The 18,454-nt window shown below is 38.6% G+C and overlaps 1 protein-coding gene across 2 annotated transcripts in view; it reads left to right on the top strand.

The window, feature by feature from the left end:
- Positions 1-17,478, top strand: part of HGFAC (HGF activator) — a 40,803-nt gene extending 23,325 nt beyond the window's left edge. Inside the window, exons 9-15 of one of the 2 annotated variants that reach the window (XM_063157456.1) lie at positions 4,165-4,339; positions 6,647-6,732; positions 7,175-7,415; positions 9,896-10,035; positions 12,127-12,267; positions 13,303-13,433; positions 15,811-17,478. In XM_063157456.1, the coding sequence (XP_063013526.1) occupies positions 4,165-4,339; positions 6,647-6,732; positions 7,175-7,415; positions 9,896-10,035; positions 12,127-12,267; positions 13,303-13,433; positions 15,811-15,981 (1,085 nt within the window). In that variant the 3' untranslated portion in view covers positions 15,982-17,478. Of the gene's footprint in view, positions 1-4,164; positions 4,340-6,646; positions 6,733-7,174; positions 7,416-9,895; positions 10,036-12,126; positions 12,268-13,284; positions 13,434-15,810 lie in introns of both variants that reach the window. The other variant, XM_063157455.1, reaches the window with a different exon arrangement.
- The last annotated feature ends 976 nt before the right edge of the window (positions 17,479-18,454 follow it).

The raw sequence follows: 18,454 nt of genomic DNA, 5'->3' as shown, positions 1-18,454 counted from the left end.
AGGCAGGAAAATGTGAAGCAATTTCCTTCAAGCCAGGAACAGTCCAGGTGCTGCTGCCATGCAATACTCTGCCTCATGTCATCAGAATTCACATTCTCATCATTAATGAGTGAAAAAAGGGCAGCTGGTTTCTTCAGTGGAGCCTGCTCCTTAGATATTTACAGTGATTTTCAGTGGCATAGGAACACACTGGAAGATAAGTCAAATCTTCCTTTGGAAGCAGTACTGGGTGGATGTCTTTTAAAGACCTCTTCATGGTGTTTGTTTCATTTAGCACAGGAATATTTGCCTTATTGCTGTCAGAACACATGGCAGGGTGTGTGTGTCTGTGTGTGCTGTGTTTCAGTGCGCAATTTGATGGAATGAGATGCCTGGAAGAGCAATCTCCGTAAGTACCAGAGACTCCTTTCTCTCACACATTTACTGCCAGCCCAGAGTTGTCATTGTCTGCCTGTGCTGCAGGGGAAGTGCAGCTCCCTCAAATCAAAGGCTTTCACACCTTTCATCTCTGAGGGCAGCTCACAGCTACCCAGGAAGGGAGATCAGGGAACTTCTGGCTGAATGAAGAAAGGACCAACCCTTCTGCAGGCAGCCCATGAGTCTGAACTCATGGAAAAAGGAAATTTGGCTCATACCCTTGTAAAGGATGGCTTGAAGGGCAGCACATCCTGTAATGTTGAGGTTGTGTAAGCAATAAATTAATGCAGAGGTGTAGAACATCATTGTTCAGTGCTGTTCATCTTGAGGAAACAGCATCAAGCTGAGTCAGGGGAGGTTTAGGTTGGATATGTTCTTTTCCTCTTCCCCCTTCTCTGTTCCTGCCATCAGCTTACATAGAACAATACAAAAAATTAATATAACATTGTACTTCATAAAAGCATTACATGTTGGTCAGGGATAAATCAAAGCATTGCTGAATGAAAGGGTTACTTTAAACCATCCTGTCCCAGAATCAGAACCACTGGTGGAAAAACATATTTTTATAAATAGAATGAAACAGCTGATGTGTATCTGGAAAAAAACCAAAAAACATTCCAAGCTCAAAAACATCAGGAAAATTGATGGTGAGGTGTTTTGGGGAAAGGGAAACGTGAAAGATTCATTGTTTTCTGCAGAGAGTTTCAAAAGAAACTCCCAGAAATATTCAGGTATGTAACTACAGGACTTGAAACAAGATCTAAAGAAAAAAAGTCTTGTGAAATGCTTTCAGAAAGTTAGCAATTAGAACTGCTATTTCAGGTTGCTGTTAATTTTAAGACCCAAACCTGTTTTATTGGAAAAGGCAGAGATTTGCTGTGACTTGCTTATAAAATATAAAATCTTAACATGTGTAATATTTTACATGAGCTATTGAAATACCTTAAACTGAAAAAATAAAACACAACAAAAGATTATTTATAATTTTAAATTTTAATTTTTTCTGAAAATAAGCTAACAGGGGTGATAGTGGCATTGGACTGTAGAGTAAATTGAATCCGCATTTAGATCAAAACTTTCATAATCTGAAAATTTAGGCCATTTCTATTCTTAGCAGTGATTTGTGGTAGTACAGTGAAGTGAATGAACAAGAAAACACATATTACGTCCTCTATTAATTTCTTACACATAAGAAAATAAATATGTTTCAGAGTTGTGAGAAATTGTGGAAGCTATGTGGATCTGGGACTGAACAGTTCCCAGTCAGAGCAATCCATTAAGAACTGCTGAAAGCAGACCACCTACACACTATTTCTGACAAAGGGGGAAAAAGAGAGTTTTTTCAGTGCTGTAACAGTTCAAAAAAAGAGAATTAGAGGCAAAAGGTCTACATGACTGCAATAATTGCAGAGATATTTTTAAAAACTGTTTTTCCTAAATTATAGGTGGTAAAATGTACAAAGCATTGCAGATACTTCTCACGGCCTTAGTGCTGCTGCCAACCGGTCAGGTAAAGGAGTCTGGAGTGGAGCACAGACCAATGGAAAGTTGCTAATGATTGTTAATTTTTCACCTCAGAAGCCTTTCCACAGGTTGCAAATTAACTCAAGTTATGCCTGTTTCCAAAATACTCCTCATAAAACAAAAAAGAAATGAAAAACTTCTTGAGAGATATCACTGTTCCCCTCAACAAGTGCAAGATGTAATCTAAACATCTTAGCTACAGGAGGAAAACGTGAGGGATGATACAGAAAGAGGCCAAATTCTTCCAGTTAAAATATGTTGGCAGCTTTAGCAATGACTGGCAGACCTGATGAAATCTGTTGGATTTTAAGCCTGACAAGGATAAGCACAAATTGTAAACACCATCTGCAAGACATCCAAACCACAGGTATTGCAGAATATGGCCCTGGGTCTGTGCTGAAATGCAACCCCTTGTTTGGTTCTCATAAAAGCAGCCACTCTAAATTGTTTCTGAATGCAATAAATACAGCACAAGTAAACACAGCACCTGCATAAATGAAAAAACTTAGCATCCAGCATGATTGTGGTATTTTCATGACACTGTTTCAGGCAAACAAAGCAGGGTAACTTGCAACTTCCTGGAAAATTAAATGGCAGGTTTGCCAAGACATGGTTACTCTTGCTGACAATACAAATGATAGGCAAGTCATTTTCTGTGAGTTCCTAGATTATGGATTTTAAAACATGAGTTTGATTTAATGTTATTTTTATAGTCATTGAATAAAGGGAATTTGATTCAGGTTGTGGGTGGGAGAAAATGTGATCTCAGCATGTCAGAAGTGTCTGCCAGGCCAAGGTAGAATGCATTTAGCTAGGTGTTTGTATACTAACTAATGTTCTTCCACCTAACTTCTTGACCTTTGCCTCCCAAATTTATGCCATATGCTTGCTTGTGGTTTTGAGGTCTGTCACTCCACTGATGACTTGGCAGGGTAATTAACAGCAGCAGTTCAGCACTGTGGTTCATTATTTCAGCCCTGGTTCTGTGCCCTGGTTCATGTGTCACCTTATTCTGTCAAAATAAACTGGTCTTTGGCAATAGCTGTCTGCACTGTGTGGTGTGATGGATCATCCTCAGAGGGTGTTTTTCAACAGTTGGTCAATGATGTTATATCTTTAAGTATGCCTATAAGTTTAGAAGGAGATTCCACCAGTCTTGTGACATGTCAAGGACATGTCACGTTGACATGGCTGGGACAAGAAATCCTCTGAGGCTCGGTCACAATTAATCCTTTTTGTGCATTAGATGGTTTTGTGTTTCCTTTGGGATGCTCTTAGCTGTGTTTTGAGGTGTAGGCTTTCTGCTCAGTGTAGCTATTTGTATACAAATGCATCCCCATATGTTTTTCAGCCATAATGCTGGTATGTGCTGTTGATAGATCTTGGCAGCTGAGTATACAGGTCATAGAGTATGTATGTGTCAGACCTAGCTGAAGAAATAGCCCTTATGCAGGTGATAAAGATGTGGGTTTTGAATAAGAAAATTCAGCCTACTAGTTAGAATTTTGCAAAATTGATGTATCTGCAACATGTAGCTACATATCTGTAATATACATGAGTATAGTAAGTCTGTATATATATATATGGGTACATATGAGGCCATTAAAAGAAGTATTTTCAAAAATCAGGCCCTTGAAACACTTGCAGAGCAGTGCTATGTTATTTTCAGTACTTTTTTTCTGTTTGAGCTGGTTGCCTTAAGCACCCTAAATTTTCAATGGAGATTCATTCAATGTGGATAGGAGTCTGTGGGGCCTACCTCATCTTAAGAAAATTACCTCAAACAGGCTGCATCAGTTTGGCACTAGAAATCTCTGTTTCTCTTAATTAACTAAAAAGGGAGCCTCCAGAGATGAGCTCAGTTGTGTCTAAAATTAGACCAGAGGAATCCCAGCCATATTGCTGACTTTGCTGCAGATTGCTGACTGAAATCTTCCATGCCCAGTACAAAATTTAGGTCTAATTTTCTGCTATTCTGTCTGTTGATTAGTTACTTGCTCCTGTGTAAAATGAGGTTAACTTACTACAAATTTTAAGCAGAGGTTTTAACTTCTTGGGTTCCTTTTTTCTTTATTAAAAAAATTCTTTGGTGCATTCAGGTCCTGTTTAAAGAGAAAGGCATTACAAAGTTGGGCTCTCATTTCAAACCTCAGCTGTGAAGTGAGTATTTAACATGCATTTAGCATTGATTCCTGATTCCTGACCAGTCTCTTCCTCTGCCAGTCCCGAGCCAACGGTGCTACATCGGCAACGGCACGGATTACAGAGGGACAGCCAACACAACCATCTCTGGACACAGCTGCTTGCCTTGGAATTCTGACCTGTTTTACCAAGAGCTTCATGTTGACACCATTGGGAAAGCAGTGGAGCTTGGCCTGGGACCCTTCCCTTACTGCAGGTGAGGAAAGTTCTTGTTTGTCCTGCGTTTGTACATCCAGAGATGGATGTGATGTGGAAATGAGAAGGGCCAGGGATCTCAAAGCAGGGCTCCCCTGTCTGAGGAAAGCTAGGCTGACTTCAGTAATCAGTCAGCCTGACAAGAGTGATTGTACAGAAGACAAGATCTGGTAGATAGGCTCAATCAATAGCTGCTGAGAGAAGCTCAGACACAAAATAATGTTGGAAATTCCAGGTCCTTTTCTTTTCCCCTGAGTAATGAAGTGTTATTCCCAAATGAAACCATAATGCAAAAATTTTGACATTGTTCATTAATGCTTATCCAAAAAGAGAAATCAATGCACTAGCTAAATTGAAATGGCTAAATTTAACTTTTTATTCTTTGCTTGTGAAAGACATACCATAAAGAAATATTTCCAAAAGAGAAAAGTTATTTGAAAATGAAAAATCAAAGCACTATATTTAAATAAGGTTGAAGTGGGATGTGAAATTTGTTTTTTGATTTCTTACAAAGGAAAACTATTGCTAAAGAAGATGTCCCAGTGTTTCAATTTTGATTGCACCACGTAGTGATAAACTACATTTCTGCTGAAATTTTCTATATGCACTTAAGCTATAATGAAAACAGCTTGTGCTATGTAGGTTTGTGCCTTCTCCTCAGTCACCTTATGTTCTTCCCCCCGTTTCTGAGGTATCCATGAGCTCAATGGATATCCACAAATAAAGGAAATGTGTTTGTTTAGAAAGAATATTTCTCATCCTGGAGATGAGTAAATGCTAAACCTGCCAAACTATAGATGATTCTCCATAAATTACTGGTTGATGCCTTTTGTTTGTTTGCTTGATTGCTTGATTGAAGATTTTGTTTGTTTGCTTGATTGCTTATTTTTATATATGTGTGTGTGTGTGTGTGTGTGTGGTTTTTTTTTAATGGAACTTAGACCAGTAGTTCAGGAAAATCAGAATCTATTGCACTTCTTAATTTGTTTGGTGATAAAAAGCATGCATGAATGCTGAAAGTAGCCCCTCTCTATGTAACACAAACCAACAATAAACAATTCCTACCCCATCCTTTAAACCCTCCCACCTTGATTTCCAGGGCTTGCTCCTCATGCAAACATTTCAATATTTGGTTTATAGTGTCCCAGCACAGTGTGGCAATTTACCTGGCACAGATTTTGTGCTTTGATGAAACTTGAGCCCTTTGATTTACATCATTTATGCCCAATATTCACTTCCAGATTTGAAATGCAGAGAACAAAATGGCGTAGGAGCTGATGTGTTCATGTTCTGTAGAGCTGAGAAAAAAGCTTTTCACTTTTTTGTCAGCTTGTTACAATTTCTGGGGATATCTCTGCTGTACTGTATAATCCTGCAGATATCTTCTTCTTCAAATAGTCTAATTTAGAAACATTGTTGGCGGAAGATGACTCAACCTGTGTTGCTTCTTCAGTTCTGAGAATTTGAAAGTGCTCTTATCTTTTTCTGAAGAGCAGTCAGATTGAAAAAGAAAAAATAATCAAAGATAGCACTTGTGATAAATCCAACTGAAATTAGAATTACTGCTTATCTGGAGCTCTGAACTACCTTGTCTATTCTTCTTGGTCTAATAAAGTCTCCCTATATTCTTGGAGGTGTAAACTGGGCAGATTTCTGGTCACTTAAAATGCGCTGATAAAGACAGGCTGTACCACAGAGAAACCCTAATGGAGTCAAACCAAAATCTGTTTAACACCAAGGTAACAAAGAGCAAAATGGTTTCCATTACTCCTTTGTCTTTTCCCAACCTTTCTGAGGAATACAATATTTTCTTGAAATAGTCTTTCATTTCCTCAGACTCTCCAGGGAATGTGAACCTGAGATTTGCAAATTCATTTTTGCTAGCTATTCTTGTTATGGATTTTCTGTGATTCTACCTGTGTTGGAATCTCCTTGCCTAAAAAATAACCTAAACCAGGAATCTCTCCCATGGGATTTAGTTCTGAAAATAGCTGAGCTGATACCTGTGAAAGCACTTCAGTGTGGGCTGTAGTAAAATGCTGTGAACGTGCTCATGCATCCAAATACTTGTAGGCAAGTTTCACAGGTGTTCAGTCATGTCAGTATTTCATGTCCTAGAGAGCCTTAGTCTTGGTTAGTTTTAAGATGAATAATTATGTTGAAAAGCTGCTCACCCTTGTAGGTGAGTACTTTGTCAGATGGCTCAGTGGTGTGCATGGTGCAAGAGAAAAAAGAAAACTTTGGGAAGCTTTGGGAAGCTAACACTGTGGTTAATGCTTGTAATTCCCTCTTCCCCTGAATTCACCAGAAATCCAGATGATGATGATAAGCCCTGGTGTTACATCATGAAGGACAGCAGTTTGTCTTGGGAGTATTGTGACATTCCAAGTTGTGGTATGTAAAGACTTTCTTAAAATCCATGTTATGAATGAATAAAGATTTATTGATACTACAACAAGGTTTCACTGTATAATTTTGAATGCTCTACTGCTCCCAGAAGTGTTGAATATGTTACTGTTTCCAGTAAACAACAGGCTTCCTTTGCATTTTTGGAGTTGTGATACAGTCTGTGATTCTTGTCCTGAAATAGCAGCAGTGTCATACTACTGTTTTGGTCACAACCATCCCAATATCACCAAACCTTCTGCTAGAGCATGCAAGGTGCCAGAAATTACTGATGTTTTGGTAAAAATTTTCATCACCCTGGGAATTACAGGCCCAGAAAAGGGAGTGTGAGCAATGAGATGTCTACAACCTGAAGATGTATGAGACATGGTGTTTAATTCCAAAACATAAAGATTCTGGCAGTCTGAAGCCATATCCCTTTTTATCTCAGCAAGCAGGGAAAGGAGGCCACTAGTTCCAGCCACAGTAGATAGTTCTGCAATCACCAAAAGACCATGTGGAAGAAGACATAAAAAAAGAAGTTTTGTGAGACCTAGGATTGTTGGGGGATCCTCATCTCTGCCTGGATCTCACCCCTGGACAGCAGCTATATATATTGGAGAGAGTTTCTGTGGTGGCAGCCTGGTTCAGACCTGCTGGGTTGTGTCAGCAGCACACTGCTTTGCTCACAGGTAAGCTCACTCCTTAGTGTGACAGTGGGTCCTCACAACAAACCTGAACTGAAACAAGAAAAAAGATGAGATTATAAAAGACCAATGTGTCAAAAGGATTTTCTGGCAATTTGAATACTCTTCATGATCTGAAAAATGGCTTGGACTACTATAATCCCATAAGCTCTTATCTTGTTCCTTAAGGAGTCTCAAAGAGTCTAAATACCCTGACTAAAGGAATAAGGTAGGGTGAAACAGCACATAGAATGGGGCATTGCATGGGCAAGAACCTGCAGGGGAGCAGAAGTATTTATCTTCTTCTTGGTTACCTTTCTGAATGTTTATGCCTGTTTTGAGATATAACAGAGATGACTGTGCTCTCTGCTGTGTTTTGTTCAGAAAGGCTGAGACAGCCAAGCAATGATTTATTGGAGACGATAAATTACTGTTGGTTGACACAAATAGAGTGGGCTGAGCTTAACAAAAAGCCACATGGAAGAGCTAAACAGTCAAACTTCTGAAGCTGATTTTCTTGAGAGAGTTTTTTGTTTTCTCCTGTGGGACACTGGAGAAAATATTGATTATAGAATGCTCTTACTTTATTCTAAATACTTAATTTTCTACAAATGCTCAACACTTTCCCTGATTTCAGTTTGATCACGTTCAAGGGAAAAATATTACATCATTTGATACCCATTGTTCCTTTGCATAGTAAAGAAGCCAAGAGAAACAGAAAACCTTTTGCCAGAATATAGACACTGATAGCTTTCAGAGCTAATAATACCACTGTGAATGCTGTACTGAAGCATTTGGAGCTCAAGCCACAATGCATTTGTTTTTCAAATGTTGTGAAATAGCTACTAACTTTGGCAGCTGTTCAGGACATTTCCACCCACTTCCAGCTGGTCGTTTGGTACGTACAGATTTTCCATAATTACTGCATTGTAGTCTGTGCTCTTGTGTTTGTTTAGTACCTCTGGTAGTCACAATTCCAACTGTTTTCCACTAGGAGACAATAGATACCTGTGCAGCTCAATTATTTCTTTTTTCTTTTCTGTAACCCCTCCTGTTTTATTTCTTTTCTTTTTTTCCTGAATGAACCATCTGTAAGTTCTAGTAGAATCATTCAGTGCTTCTAAAATTATTCTAAATACTGTTCCAGAAAGTGAACTTTCCACTGTTTTACAGGCCCAAAATTTGATTTTCAAGGAGGTTGATTTACTACTGCAAAAATACTGAGAAAATCATGGCCTTACATATTAATTGAAGAACATTTTATTGTCTTGTATTTTGATAATACAGAATACACTTTGTTTCCTTTCCTTTGTTAACCTTAAGCACAATTCTTGTAGCATCTCTCTGCATTGCAATTTGCCCAGTCTCTTTTCTCTGAATCCATGGCTGCTGGTCATTGCTGTGCACTCAGTACTGGGGGAGTACTGGTACTTTTGTACCTGTTGGGCACAGAAATGCAACCAGGGAAACTGCAATGATGCAAACCACTCTGTGTCTGTGCATGATGTGTGACATCAGATATTTCCTTCTCCTGCACTGGGTAACAAAACACAGGAATGCTCCAATGCTGAAGAAACTTGCTAACTTAATTCATTATAGACTTAAGCAGTTTGAATTGGTTTTAGAACAAGAGTGAAATGTGAATTCTGTTGCTTTCAAAGCTAGAGACTGTATTTCCTTTCCTAAACACTTCCTGATTATTCTCCAATGTCCCTTACTTCCCAGTTGCTATACTTGTTCTTATTAGTTTTCTTTCCTAGGATGCTGGATATCAGAGAACTGTGGTCTTCAAAATAAAAAACTGATAGTTGGAAAAGATGGTGTGAATTGCAATTACTGTGTTCTCCTCTGGCTGTAAAGTTTCCCATTAAATCCATGTGCTTTTGGGACTTCACCAGGTTGCTTTTGATTCTGGACAACAGATTTAACATAGATAAGCAAATCTCTTGTGATATCTTTTCAGTGGAAGCTTCCCAGATGTTCCTGAATTGTCAGTGTTCCAGCACCTTTAAATCTTGGCCCATGCTTGTAATTTTTTTCAGGAGACTGTTTTCCTGGAGAAACGAGATATCCACCACTGACTCATCTTTTGATCCCTCCTTTCTTTCTGAGCAGTTTTTGTATTCATTGGCAAAGCTGATTTTAAGTTTACTCAGTTGAATTTCTAGAAGAGGTGTTTACATCCCCCAAAGATTCTTGCTAGCCAAGCAGCAGCTGGGCACAGTGCCTGTGCTGGCCTTTTCCTTCTTTCAAGAAGGAGCAGCCTTTAATTAGGCTAATCAGGACCCACAGAGCCTGGGTTTCACTGTAATATCTTTTTTCTTGCACTCTGCAGGCAGGAAACCTGGGGAACAGGTAAAGGCATTTGAGAGGGTAAAGAATGGACATAGTGGGAGGCTGAGGTTATAATGGTTCATAGGATACCCAGCCACTGGAAAATCACCTGCATTTGTCCTAGTAATGCTTGTCTCTCTTTTGCATTACAGTCCACTAAAATCTACCATTCGAGTAGTTCTGGGTCAACAAATATTTAATAAAACAACTGATGTAACACAGACATTTGAGATAGAGAAATACATCTTGCATCCTCAGTATTCCGTGTTCAATCCTACTGAACATGATATTGGTGAGTATTTTTCTTCAGACAGTTTTATTTTCCATTTACTCAACCTAGTTTCAAGTTTAGATGGTCTGTTAGAAACTGCCTTTAGAGCAGAAAAATCATAGATACTAGGAGAGGCTTTTGAATGCCGAGGGTTCTTATTTCTACCAGAGTTATAACAGCATCTGAAGGCTAGACAAATTCAGATGAAAAATAAATTGCAAATTTTAAATAATTATGATAATTAGCCTTTGGAGCAATTTACCTAGCTGTGTGGCAGATTGATCATCACTTCAAGTCTTTGTGAGATTAGGCATTTTTTCAACTGAACCAGAAGCTGTAGGCTTGATGCAGGAATTACTTGGTAAAATTCTATTGTCTGTATTGTATAAAGGATCTGACTAGAGGAATGTAATAACCCCATCTGCTCTGAAAACCTGTGGTACTAAGAATCATTTTTTACCCTGAGATAGATTTAAAAATCAGCTGTCTTATCACTCAGAAGTTAAATGCCCTTCTGATTGACCTTATAATATTAGTCAGAATGACAATGGAGCAGCAACTTATTTCTTATTTTCTGATCTGCTCTTGTGAAAGTTGTCACGTCACCCCAGGGCATCAAGCTGTGTGAGCACTTTGTGAGATTATTTAATAGCCTGACATTGAGAATATTTTAGGTCACGCATGTACTAGTTTTTTTTTTTTGGCTCACAGATGGTGAATATTTTCTACTCTATTGCAAAAAGCATTCAAGTTCTGTGTTGGTGTGAGCTCTGTCACAGTGTACAAGGAGATAAACTGGATTTGAGACATTGCTCTGAAATCTTCTGGTGAAAACCACCCATGATGCTTTTTTAATTACTCTGAAATTAGGTAGGCATGCCTCACCAGTGTGCTATGACCAAATCTAGGGAGAGCTGCACATGGAGTACCTAAGACAAGCCCAACTGCAAAAAAAAAAAAAAGAGAAAGCAGAAGCTGTGTTGTGGGGAGAAAGGTGCAGGTGCCTGTTCTGTCCAGTCAGTGATTTCTTCTGATGCAACAGAAGAGTTTTGTCCTGCTGAAAATACTTTTCTAAAGGAAACAACTATCACATGAGTGTTTGCTAGGAAATTTGAGGGATTCAGAAGCAGAGTTAGCGGGGAAGAGGAGCAAGGTGAGGAAGTGTGGGAGCAAAGTTTGTGTGGGTTTCTCAAGCTGTGAGTTACTGCTTCTATGTTCCACTAAGGCCAAAAACTGTAGCTGGTAGAGAAATAAAACCAGTGAGGTCACTTGCTTTCCACACAGTTGTGCTCACAAAACTTTGAGCTTCCTAAAGGCCTAATGAGAAGGTTTAATAGGTGTGTCCACATTACCTCAGCTCTTTGAGTGCTGTGGCCGAACCAACATGCTGCCCTTGTTCCACCCAGTACAAAGCCCCCTCTGCTGCTTTACAGCCAAATGAAAGAGGGAACCAATTTTTGAAATCTTTCAGTATCAAACCCATGATGCTGCACAGCTATGTATTTATACTGTTTTCAACCCCATGACTGGTTAGTAAAGACTAGTTAGTTGTGTAGGTTATGTAATATTTTGTAGCTTCAAGAAGCTTGGTTTTGAAATGTCCCAAGGTTTTATTCCTTAATTTTAAAGATCTTGAATTTTGCTGAACTCGGTTATAACAGGACATGAAATACACCAGCTCATGGAGTAATTAATTTTTTTAATGGAATTGGAATTAGGCCAATGGCCAGGCTTTCAGAAGCAGTGAGTATTTGCACATCCCACTTATTTCAGCTGAAAGTTGGGGATATGTCACTGTTATTTAACTATAAGGTGGGAGGAGACACATGTATTTTCTATCTTCCCCCTTCTCTACAGAGGCAGTGAAGCAAAATCTGCTCAGTGAGCTAGCATAAAATAAATATTCCCACAAGGGGAGTAGCTAAATGTTTCAGCCTTCAATTTGCTGTGAAATCAGGTGCTGTTGAGATGAGTCTGTCTGTCTTTGATTGAAATATCTTAATTAAGAGAGGCTTAGGGGATAATTAAATTTGTATTTGAGACCCATTACTGCCAATCCCATTAAAGAAAGGGAACAGTCACTTTCTTCCTCCTGCATTTTCTGTTCTGCAGCTTTGATTAAGCTGAAGAAGAACGGCCAACGTTGTGCTGTCAAGTCCCAGTTTGTTCAGCCCATCTGCCTGCCAGAAAGTAACACTGTTTTCCCTGACCAGTTGAAATGTCAGATTTCTGGATGGGGACACAAGCATGAGAGTGAGTAAAACAAGAGCTGATATTTGTATTAAAAAAATGATGATAATAAAAACATAACGCTCAGGTGTGTTATACAGCTGAGAGTTTGGTAAAATGTTTTGCAAGGGACTTCTGGTGGGATTCTTTATACCTACCTTTAGAGTTTACAACATTTACATCTGAAATAGTCATCCTGAACTTCCTTTATAGGCCTTGGAATTTGGAGTGTGGTTCCTTTGACCAAATGTTTGCACCAATTTCAGGATGGAAGGAGCTATGATCTAGCTAGACCTCACTGGACTGGGAGGGGAGAAAGTAACTCATTGGAATGCTAACACCTGGAATTTTAGTAAAGTGAATCCTTCCCCTGATTTCTAACTTTCTAACTAAAAATCTAGAGATTTTTAACTTCACCATCAACAAACTTTGAAAACATTGATAGGAGAAGGCTAGGTAGACTTTGGGCTAAGAAGTGCTTACACCCAGCTTGAGAAAAGTGGAAAAAAATCATCCCATCCTTTCAGAGGAGGAATTTCAGGATTATGAGGCCTGGACCATGCTGCTTCAGTGCTGAGATAGCAAAGACCTATGTAGATAGATGAGAAGGATTGGGGAGCTGGCTACCATATTTTTGTGACAGATAAAGTATGAGCAAATATCCCAGTCTAAATGTGTAGTCTAAAGATAAAAAGAAGTAATAGAGCCTTTGAAAAATGGATGATTTATTATCACATCTGGAAAGAGGTGAGGACAGGAATGCTGGGGTACTGTTGCTGAGTCTCTAGAAAATGAGAGAAGCCAAAATGTATCAATGACTGGACATTGCAATACAGTTATTTTATGGAGTCTGACTGGAGGATCAGAAAGTGATCACTATACAAATTATTTTATTTTAAAGGTGTCCATAACATGAATACTACTGAGAGGTGTTAAATATGTTTATTATGTGTTAAATGTGTTGTGCCTTGTGTTTTCCTGTTACGCTCTTGACATTCTATAAAAATGACTTTCTTTTCCTTTCTGGGACATTTTTTAAAGATATATCTGGTTATTCAGATGTCCTGCAAGAAACACTGGTTCCACTTATTTCGGAGGAGAAGTGCAGAAGTCCTGAAATTTATGGAACAGAACTCACAGAAAATATGTTCTGTGCTGGCTACTTTGATAGCAAATCTGATGCTTGTCAGGTAATGCTGGATCATCTCTAGGCAGGTGATAGAAAAATGTATTTGGGTCGTAAATGTTGCAGTATTCCAATTCTCACTTTTGATTTTATAGCGTTCCTAAAGAAAAGAAATATTCCTAAAGAAAAGAACCTTATATGACTGCTTCCACCTTCATTTTTTATCATGTTCAATGTCAATTAAGCTCTACAGAAGGGCTGCAGGGTATTACATTCCTCCTACCTTGTCATAAGGCAGTGGCTGTGCACTGGAGGGTGTGTTGCTCCAGTCCTGGCTGAGCCTGCAGGTGGTGGCAATGGATTTCTGCCCAGCTGGCAGGGATGTGCCAGCAGGAAAACCAGCATGAACCTGAGTGGGGACAAATCCCAGAGCTGCTGCCTCTTGACTGAGGGAAAATAAGGACACCTGGGTAGGAGGTGAGGAGCAGTGGTGAGGCTTGGAGGAAGGAGCTGAGGTTTCTATAGTGGATGTGACTGAATGGTGTAGAATGTCAGTCAATAGGAAACTGTGTTATGCAACCTCAGTCTTTCATGGAATGACCTCATGCTCTCACTACTTTCAGTTATGTCACACCTCGGCTCTGAATAAGCATGCAGAATTGTTGTGGTGATAGATGAGACTTCTTAAAATGAAGGATCAGATTATTCCTTACATAAAACTTCAGATTTCATCTACAGCTCATTTTGAAGGAGGAGGGTTTTGCTCTATTAACATAAGTTCGTGAAAAGGCAGCACATAGCTAATAGCTGGCAGTGTAAGTGCAGGCAAGAATGTCATGTATACTGTGTGCTGGAAGGCCCATAGAGGTCATGAACATATCCAAAGAAAGGTGGCACGAGTGAAATGGCAGCAGCCAGCAGTGGCTCAAGGCCAGGGCTGAGACTGAGGCTGCAAGGGGTCACACAAGCCAGAGGGATGGAAATGACCCTGCCTGCCCAGCTCCCCTTGCCTTTCCCAGGAAGTGCAAATAAGAGACAGCATTACAGCTGATTCTCTCTCCCTGCCCTGGAAAAACAGAAATCGGGAATGAGAAGGAGAAAACAAAGTGGAGGGAAGGAGAAATGAGTTGTACAAAGACAAGTGGTCTGGAGAAAATTACAAAGTCTGAGAAACAGTGATTTTGAGTCACAGATATTGCTGAAGAACAGTGCTCATGACATGAAGTCATTATTAGTGAATCAATAATTCATTTTTCCCTATTGCCAGACTTGTAGTGGGGTCTGAGGAGAAATACTGTAGACCTCTTAATGTAACAACAGAAGTGGCTGACCTCTGGGTTTTCTTAATGTACACTTAGGATATTAACCTGTAAATAATCTGTTATGTATAAAAAATATTCCAAGACCCAGAAACATCAAACAGACTATGTGTTTCCCTTGATTATTTTAAAAATATTTTCTTGGAAACTTTTGTCATTTAATTAGTGCGCTGATGCCAAAACTGCAATCAATTAGACTAATTGTGAAAAATATACAAATAAGACTTCATCTGATGTCCTTCACTTATACTGAAATTTCAGTAGAAAGGCAACACAATTTTCTTATGTATTTTGGTCTCAAAGAATTTTCTTTTGAGATAGGAAAAAATATATTTCTCCTTGGTCTCAAATAATTAGAGTGATAGCTGCTTTCACCAGTACCATTTACTAAGTCACATTTTTAATTTCTAACATTTTAATTTCTCTAGAAAATCAATCTAAGAGAAACAATAAAAATAATAAAAACCCCTGTCCTGAATGTTTTCAAGGTTTAATATAAGTAAAAATGTTCAAAATTAACCCTTGCTGTAGTGTAGTTTGGGCTGCTTTTCAGTTTGTGGTTTAATGACAAGATAAATACTTAATAGCAAATTCAAACACACGCAGAACCCCATATGCCACATAAAATTACAGTATCCCACAGTCCCAAAGTGTGGCTGTATGCAACACCTTTCTTTGAAAACTTTCATGTTCTCTGCAAGCTGCAATAAACTGCATTGAGAAATTCTCCAAATGCCCCCATGTAACCTCTCCATGCAGTGCTGATATTACAACACAGTGCCAAGCCCCAAAGGCTTGTTCACTTCCACTGAAAATTATCTACATCAACCATGCTTTTCAGTAGGTCTCTGAATCTAAAATGTTCATGTTTTTAAACAAAATCTGATATTTTAATACTTTTGTTAATGTGTAATTTAAAAAAAAACACCATTATATTTAAATGTGACTAAAAATGCTTTCTATAATGAAACTTCAGTAAACTGTTTTTTTTTTTGTTTTTTTTTTTTTTTTATTTTTTAGTTTAAATCTCATGTGCAATAATTCCTATTTTATGACTTTCCCTAACTGATCTTCTGACTGCTTTCTATCAAATTAGATAACCTTTGCTTACTTTTGATGCAGGGAGATTCTGGAGGACCTCTGGCTTGTGAGGAAAATGACATCTCTTACCTCTATGGAATTATCAGCTGGGGAGATGGCTGTGGCAGAGTCAACAAACCTGGAGTATACACAAGAGTGACAAACTATGTCCAGTGGATTAATGAGAAAATAGGCTCCCGAAAAACAAGCTGAATAGTTAAATACACTAACATTTGAAGCAGGGTTCTGGAGTCTTCTGGTTTTATTGAAATGGCATATATATTTTATTATAAGCTGGTATGAAAACTCTCGTGGTAATTCTTAGCAGTTCCAAGCCAGGCCACCAAAAGCAGCCTGCTCCATCTGATGTCAGCTGCCTTGATCTATCATTCAAGAACTGTGGATTGCTCAATGCACCTGACTGCCTTTATTTGTCTTAAAAAAATCTCAAACATATTGACACAGTGCACAAAAATCTGCAACTCTCTGTCAGCTTGGTGGATTATCTAAAAAGGGATTTGATGTGTTCTGCAGTTTCTGGTGGAGCTGTCATCCCCCAAACCATCCTGCAACAATATTGTCCTTGTATTCTCAGTTGAAATGAAAAAATAAACACGAGAATCAAAAATGAAATTCCCTCTCCCTGAGAAATGATCGTTTGAAGCTCAGGGCAAGAGACAGCAAGAGAACAATGTAGGTAAAGCTGCTCCTCAGCTAACTGCAACAACAAGTCTGGGGAAAGAAACCAGAGGGTTTAGGTTTTATTTCAACCAAACACGTAAGCATATTTTTATATAAACATATTTCTGTGTTCCACTGACGTAAAATCAGGAACGTGCCTCAGAGCTCTGCTGAATCTGGTGTGCAATTTCCCAGCAAGGTTAATGCAACACCTCCTGAGAGCTCAGTCTTCCTTAAAAATGTTGTTATCTGGAGCAGCTGATTTAGGTTGATACAGCCAGGACCTTCTGCAGACTGTGATCTGCTCCTTGCCCTGAGGATAGCAATGGAAACACTTCACCTTGCTGATAAATCCCTCAATGTTTCTTTAATTTGACAGTGTTTTGAAGATGTCTTAGGTTTTGTACTAACAAGTTGTTCAACTATTTAGATAATTCAGAAAGGAGGTTTCTTGTAACAGATTTTTCAACTGGATAGCTGGGGTGCAGCTTGACATTTTCCTTAGGGATTTGGTGACATCATAAACCACAGCCTTTACTGTCATGGCCTATGGAATTATTATGGGACCAACCAAAGCAATTATTACAATAATTGCAGATGTTTAGAGGCAGTGGAATCAGTTGTATGAGCAAAAACAGGCAGAAAATTATTCAACAGAAAAAGTCTGAGAAAGAATGGAAAATTCTTTTTTTTTTCCTTTAGCCATGTCAGATGTGTATATTTAGGTGTTGATGTGAAAAGTATTTTTCCCCTGGCAGTGAACATTTATGAACTCTCTTAAGTTTTTCAAGCAAAGTTGTTTTTTAAAGTAATAGAATTTTAAAGTGGTGCCTAGATATTCAGATATGTTTTTTGTTTGTAGTTTCCTCATGGGTTTCTTAGTAGAGGTGAATGTTATTTACAGTAAAAAGAGATTTTTAAAGGAAAAATAACCAAAACCTACATCTGTAAGTAAAAATATACAACAATGCTAATCTAGATAAATGATGTAAACTGTTTAATAAAAACATTTACCCTCTGTTTCTTGAACTTAGTCTGTTATGTATAAAGTTACAATAAGATCTTTGAATCCCTCTGTAGGCTGTTCTAGAGGATGAGAGCTGGTAGAAAGATGCAATAACAATTTGAGCTGCAAGGCATCAGAAAATCTCTCTGTAAGGGTTAATTTCAGCTGGTGGTGCTCTCAGTTTAATGCAAGTGTCACACACATTTCCAGTGGGCAGATGTAAGCACCTGGGTATGTTTTTCAGCTATGGATACTGTGAGTCCCAGGATTAAAGCCTTTGGTTTATTTTTCTGAGGCACTAAACACTAGCTTGAAATATTAATGTCCTCCTCTGGGATCTTGATTCCAAACCAAGCTGAAGATTTTTGTGTGGCTCTGCATCCCTGGCCATTTCCAGTATGAGTCTGGCTTGTTTAATGCCCTAAAATGAATATGACCATGTGGCAGGACTAACTGTACCTGCAGCTGAAACAAGTACTGTATCAGCAGGAAGGAACTGTTTGCTCTTCTTTGGAAGGGATTCATCAGGAACAGGTTTCCACTCAAAGATGAAGCCACCCTGAATGTCTGTATCTGTTCTGTGACTTCAGTTTCACTTTGAAATTAATATCTATCCACACTGTGCACAGTTTTGATCTTGCAGTTTCATGTTGTATATATTCTCTTGGTCTTCTCTTGCAGTAAAGAAGCTGGCTGTTTGATAGGAAAGGTGTTAGACTGGTGTTTCTGACAATTTGTGTAGAGTTTTTTTAGCTGTCCCATTTTTAAAATCCATGCTGTTTGTATCAGTACACACCAACAGCAGTACAAATAATAGCACACTTAAAAAAATATATATTGAATGGTCTGGTTTCTGCCCTCAAAGGTTTAAATGACAGATCTCCAGTTGATTCTAATTTGAATACTTTGAATGCATTAAAATTAATTTTTGGCTTTCAAAGCAGCCTGTTTATCCACTGTGACTGCATTGGCTTGGTGGAACTAAATGAAAATCATTTA

This window comes from Melospiza melodia, chromosome 5 (genome assembly GCF_035770615.1).
Source record: "Melospiza melodia melodia isolate bMelMel2 chromosome 5, bMelMel2.pri, whole genome shotgun sequence".
Classification (NCBI taxonomy): domain Eukaryota; kingdom Metazoa; phylum Chordata; class Aves; order Passeriformes; family Passerellidae; genus Melospiza; species Melospiza melodia.
Note: the sequence above shows the minus strand (reverse complement) of the source record. Positions and strands in the feature narration are given on the sequence as shown.